This window comes from Callospermophilus lateralis, chromosome 18 (genome assembly GCF_048772815.1).
Source record: "Callospermophilus lateralis isolate mCalLat2 chromosome 18, mCalLat2.hap1, whole genome shotgun sequence".
NCBI classification, from domain to species: domain Eukaryota; kingdom Metazoa; phylum Chordata; class Mammalia; order Rodentia; family Sciuridae; genus Callospermophilus; species Callospermophilus lateralis.
Window position 1 is genome coordinate 7,469,882 of NC_135322.1, and position 6,127 is coordinate 7,476,008.

The 6,127-nt window shown below is 54.6% G+C and overlaps 1 protein-coding gene across 1 annotated transcript; it reads left to right on the forward strand.

The window, feature by feature from the left end:
* Positions 1–2,735: 2,735 nt before the first annotated feature.
* Fut1 (fucosyltransferase 1 (H blood group)) lies at positions 2,736–3,851 on the forward strand. The gene has a single exon (XM_076839346.2). The coding sequence runs from the start codon at positions 2,736–2,738 to the stop codon at positions 3,849–3,851; it is 1,116 nt and encodes a 371-aa protein (XP_076695461.2).
* The last annotated feature ends 2,276 nt before the right edge of the window (positions 3,852–6,127 follow it).

Genomic DNA, 6,127 nt, shown 5'->3' on the forward strand with positions numbered 1-6,127 from the left:
CAATGGTTCTTGTCCTCAGGCGGGGTCCAGAGTGCGGGGTCTGGAGTATGGGGTCCGAGGAGGTGAGCAGTCCTGAATCAATTCCAGATGTGCTTGTCAGATCATCCAGGAGCTTCAGTCCTCCTACCTGTGGATCCCCAGCTGACAGGACACCCAGGACTCTTGGGATGGATGCAGAAGCTCCAGAATTTATACCCAGACAGACCCGCCCTCTTGCCCTCCCCACTCCGACACATGATATTTGACCCATTTGGCAGAAGCCAGAATTCCACCGTGGCCAGGGCAGTCTGGATGGATGATGCAATGAGGGGGGGGGTCCTTTGAGCTGGGGGCCTGGACCCCTGGGTCTGGGGGCTGAGGGAGATGAAGACCTGATCAACTGGGGCTAGTTGAAAGGAGGCAAGGGCTAAGATTCCTGGTTTTGGGGAAGGAGGATCTTGGTGCTCAAACTTCTGGGTCTGAGGGAGGAGGTCTGGGAATTGGACCCTTGTGGGAGGGAGGAGGCTTGAGGCCAGGTCCCCTGGATCTGAAGAGTGAGTTCTGGGACCTTGACCTCTGGGTCTGAGGGTGGAGGACTGGAGCCTGGACCCTTGGGTCTGAGGGAGGAGGCCTGGGGTCCGGACCCTGGGTCTGAGGGAAGTGGGGTAAAGATCCTGGAAACTGCTTTCCTGACTTTCAATGTAGATTTTTGTTGTTGTTGCATGCATGAAATTTATATCCCTTTTCAATTTCTAGGTTTCTGGGTATTGAGGAGAGGGGTCTGACCCTTCCCTTAACCATCAGGAAGCTGAGACCACGTGAAAGAAGTGTCCCTAGCAGGTGTCCTGGCTTGGAAACCTCACTCTAGGCCATGGATCAATTTCACCCTCTTCAACCCCTGCTCCGTGGCCTTTCCTGATGCAATCCTGGTGTTTCTTTCACCAGAGCAGCTACTCTGGGCCCAGACAGGTGCTACCAAAATAGACTGGGGGAGGGGATGGTGAGAATCCGACCCTGGTAACCAGGTCCTGGAAGGAGAAATGAGATCCAGAGGGGTTGAGTAACTTCCTGGAACCCCTAAAGTGCAGGGGCTGGATTCCTGGGTTGGAGGGAGGAGGGCCTGGGAGTCTTTCAAATCTCTGGTAGTCAAGTCAAACGCCTGTGTCTTTGAACAGGCTTTATGTGTAATGACAAGGGTCTGGTGCTCAGGGCCAGGGCAGTGGGGCCTTGGATCGACCTTGGACAACAGAAACATAGAAACGGGTTCTGGTCTGCAGGAGCTCAGAGCCTTTGTCCCTGGCGCCAGGTGCAGGGCCTGGGTTGGAGGCCAGGGAGACGAGCCCTCTTTTCCCTGGATTTTCAGTTTGCAGGAAAGGTTGCCTTCGCGGAAAACACGTCTAGAAAGCAGCAGTTGATCGCCAGGCCCTGAACTCCTCCAAAGGAGGAACTGGGGCCGGGGCTGTGCCATCTGAGTGTGGCTGGGGGTGAATCGGAGTGGAGAACAGGGAAGGCCGAGTCAGCTTCTGGCGGGAGGCCCTCACTCCAGGGCTGGAAGGGCGGGCGGAGACTTTGCATTCTCTTGCGCTCCGCCGGCTGCCGGGCAAACAGGTTCTCCATCCCTTAGGGAGGGCGCGGCAGGGGCGGAGGATGTCCCACCCGACGGGACCAGGTGTGCACAGCGGCTGGGGCGTGGCCGCGCTCGGTGCTCGCCGCGCTGGAAGCAGACCGTAAGCCCCGGCACGGTTGGGAGCTCGCCGGACTGGAACTCCCGGGTCCCCCTTAGAGGCAGGGATCCAGTTCACGAAAGATGCGGCTGCTGCGCGGGCTCCGGCAGAAAGCCGGGAGCCAGGGGCTGGGGCGCGGCGCTCACCTCGCCTGGTGAGAGGAGGGACCGGGGCACCTCCCGAGCCCGCGGCGCCCAGGATCCGCCCCAGGTAAGGGGCGGGGCTCCTCCCGCCTGCTACCTGCCCGGCTCCGGAGGGAGGGCGGAGGCTGCCAGCCTTAGAAACTCGCTCCTCTCCTTTCTCCCCACCCCAGCCTCGCGGCCTGTCCCGGGAGGCGGCTTGGAGGGGAGGGTCGCGGGGAGGTCGAATGAGGGCTGCATTTTTTGGACTGCGCGCTGCGGCCACGCGGAGCCATCGGTAGACCTGTCACTGCGAGGACCTCAGGTTAGTGGACAGGGCGGATGCGGGAGCCCCAGAAACCCCCGCCTTCAAGCCGCTCCTCCTTCGGACCGGGAGGCCACCCCCAGTTTCTCACCACTGAGATCCCAGGAGTCTCCTCCTCACCTGCTTCTACAGGCACTAAGATCTCTCCCTCAGTCCACACCTCCAGCCACTGAGTTCCACTCCAGCTGTCGCTTCCAATCACCTCAGGGGTGGAGTGGACCCTTCAAAGACTGCTACATCTGAGAAGGGAGTTTGTGATCCCCAGCCCCTTTTAATTTAATTAATTAATTTATTTTTGAAGCAGGGTCTCCCTAAGTTGCTGAGTCTGGCCTGGTAATTGGCATCCTCCTGCTTCAGCCTCCCAAGTCACCAGCACAGGAATTACAGATGTGCACCGCTGAGCCCACCATCCCCCCTGGAGATTCCAAGCTTCTCATCACTCCAACCTAGGATCAGCGCCCAGCCACTTCCTACCTAAGACCCAGAAGCCCACACTTTTAGCTTCCTCCTTGTCTGGGACCAGGAGTCCCTCACCCCAGGCCTCTCCTCCCTGACCTTCCTGGAATTCAGCTTTCCTCCTCTGCAGCCATGTGGGCCCCCAGCCACCACCAGCTCTGCCTGGCCTTCCTGCTTGTCTGTGTCCTTTCAGCAATATCCTTTCTCCACTTCCACCAAGACCTCTTTCAATATAGCCTCCGCCTGTCTGTCCTTTGTCCAGACAGCCATGTGCTGAGAGCCCCAGTGGCCATCATCTGCCTGGCTGACAAACAGCTCACCCAAAACACCTCCTCTTCTTGTCTTCAGAATGCTGACCCCGTCTCAGGAACCTGGACTATCCACCCAGATGGCCGGTTGGGTAACCAGATGGGGCAGTATGCGACACTGCTTGCCCTGGCCCAGCTCAATGGCCGCCATGCCTTCATCTTGCCAGCCATGCATGCCACCCTGGCCCCAGTGTTCCGCATCACGCTACCCGTGCTGACATCCGAGGTAGACAGTTGGACACCCTGGCGGAAGTTGCAGCTGCATGACTGGATGTCGGAGGAGTATTTCTGCTTGAAGGATCCATTTCTGAAGCTGTCTGGTTTTCCCTGCTCTTGGACATTTTTCCATCACCTTCGGGAACAAATCCGCAGGGAATTCACCCTTCATGACCATCTTCGTGATGAGGCCCAGCACTTGCTGAGTCAGTTTCGCCTGGGCCACACTGGGGCCCGGCCTCGAACCTTCGTGGGTGTCCATGTGCGCCGTGGGGACTATCTGCAGGTGATGCCCCAGCGCTGGAAGGGTGTGGTGGGTGACCGTGTCTATCTCCAGCAGGCTATGGACTGGTTCCGGGCCCGGCATGAAGCCCCCATCTTTGTGGTCACCAGCAATGGCATGAAGTGGTGCTGGGAAAATATTGACATCTCTCGGGGTGATGTGGTCTTTGCTGGTGATGGGCAGGAGGGCTCACCAGGGAAGGACTTTGCCCTGCTCACTCAGTGCAACCACACTATTATGACTGTTGGCACCTTTGGCTTCTGGGCTGCCTACCTGGCTGGTGGAGACACTGTCTACCTTGCCAACTTTACCCTGCCAGACTCAGAGTTCCTGAAGGTCTTCAAGCCTGAGGCTGCCTTCCTGCCTGAGTGGGTGGGCATTAATGCAGACTTGTCTCCAGTGCAGACAGGGAGACTTTGGGGACTAGTCTCATCAGGCTAGAGTCAGACAGACGTGTCTCCAGAGACCTGGCAGCTTCTGGAGAAGTCAGGGGTGGTCCCAGAGCAGGTGGTGAGATTCTAGTTGGCCAGAGGTGGAAAGAAGTAGGGGAGGGGCTTCCTGGAGCTGCCTGAACACCTACAACCAGCAGAACATCTTTTCTGATGGCTGGCAATGCCCAGTGAAGCTCGTGGTGGCTCCAGAAGCCACAGTGCCCACCTGATCATCATTTCCATAGTATTTCTGCGTGGCTGCCTCTGAGAACAGGGAACCCTGCCTTCTAGAGTCCACTCGGCTGGTCTTTTCTAGCAGAGGTGTTACTTCTGCCCTAGGTATTCAAAACAGTGAAGGAACAAACTCATGGTTTATCTAGAGCAAGCCCTCATTAGCTCTCCTTCAGAGTTTCTGGAGTGATTCAGAAGGGAGTTTTCCTAGGGAGGGCCAGGTTTAATGCTTTTGAAGAACACTGTAGGGCCTGGGGTACAGGTTCCAGAATTCTACATAAGTATGGCAAAGAATATGATGAAGAAACTACCAGAAACTCAACACCCCGCCACTGCCACAAAGATCAAGACCTGGGAGACTGCCTCTAGTGAGCCAGTGTCTTTTTGTGTGTGACGGAGGACTGAACCCATTTGAACCAAGGTGTGGCCCATGCTGGGGCAGTGGTGACCAGACCAAAGTCTGTCCAAACCATTGGCCCCTGAGGAAAGTCTCAAAGGATTATTTTTTTATCTTTTTTATTTTTTTCTTAGAGTAGATACGGGAGAGTGGAGAGGAATAGCCATTGAGGAGGGAGGCAACTTCTGCAGCAGAACTTTCTAGCAATCCAGGGAGACTTCTAATTTGGAAGGTCAAAACTTCCAAACACAAGATCTGGATCTATTATCTCTGGGATTAGGTCAAGCAAGTGTCTTCTTCTTTAGCTGGGTTCTGAGTATCTGGGATTTGATATCTAAAATCCAACAAGTTTGCAGAAAGCCAGGGGATACTGTGTTCTTTGTTAACCCTGTCTGTCCCTGAAATCACAAAAGCACTAAATTACTTTTTTGTTTGTTTTTTGTTTTTGATGCCAGGGATTGAACCCAGAGGGCCATATCTCCCTTTTTTTTTTTTTTACATTTATTTAGACGCAGGATCTCACTGAGTTGTTTAGGACCTCAATAAGTTGCTGAGGCCTGCTTTGAACTTGCAATCCTCCTGCCTCAACCTCCTGAGCTGCTGAGATTACAGGTGCGTCCATGCCTGACTAAATCTGTCTTTGTAGGTCTAGCATGAAAAGATCTGGAGATAAGTAGACCCCAGTCCCAAGTCAAACCCAAGCAAGAGCCAGAAAGTATAAGACTTTTGACCCATTTCAGGAGCCCTTGCTGCTTTTTGGGTGATGAAAATGGTTCCTCATACACACCCATATCTTGTCGTCCCACTTCAAGAATCCCAGCCTCTGGTCTTCTTAGGGCTCCAGGGTACCATTCCCAGCATAGCTGCCACAAGGAGAGTGGGAGGTATGAATTAAAAGTTCACATTTGTAGCCCTTGTCTCTGCAGCTTTCATGGCTGTGTGTGTGTGTGTGTGTGTGTGTGTGTAAAACACTGGCGAGACAATGGAAGCTCAGAGATTGTCACCATTCATTATATTTTAGGTTATGCTACCTTCTCAGATCTAGCAGCCCTTTGCTACTGAAATTGTGTGAGTGTTCCTAGTGCCCTACATCAAGAAGGAGAGTAAGCTTTTCGGGATTCCAAGTATCTTGAGCGCTCCGTACCTTTCTCTAGCACCCTCGTTAGTGGCCCCCAGAACTCCCATCCTCCATCCTCCCATCCCATTAGGGCGTTCATCCCCCATAACCTGGGGAAAGAAGGTGGATATCCAGTGAGCTGAGTATCATTATTGAACTACAATTCCCATAAAGCTTGGGGCGCCAGTCACAGTAGAGAAAAAGACCCCAGCGCCTTCTGGGAGTGGTAGTCTTAGGCTAGAAACGCATCTGCGAGGCTGGCAGAGGCACCAAGCCAGAATCCTGGTCCCCAAGGTCAAGGAAGGGAGGACGCTGAGGGCCAGAAGCCTGGTCCTGGGCTCTGAAAGCCAGAGCCTGCGGATGACTTTTCCTCCGGGGATGCTGGAATGAAGTTCTCCGTAAGGCGAGCACCCTGTGACGTCATGGAGAAGTAGGCGGGTCTCCCTTTGTTGCAGCCCAATCAGAAGCAGAGTTGAGATTCTCCGCGGAGGCCCAAGTCCTGGGAAATATTTTTTTGGAATTAGGATCTCGGAAGAGGACG

Excerpts from the sequence above, each read along its gene's own strand:
- Fut1 (XM_076839346.2), top strand. The coding sequence starts at position 2,736 with ATGTGGGCCCCCAGCCACCACCAGCTCTGCCTGGCCTTCCTGCTTGTC.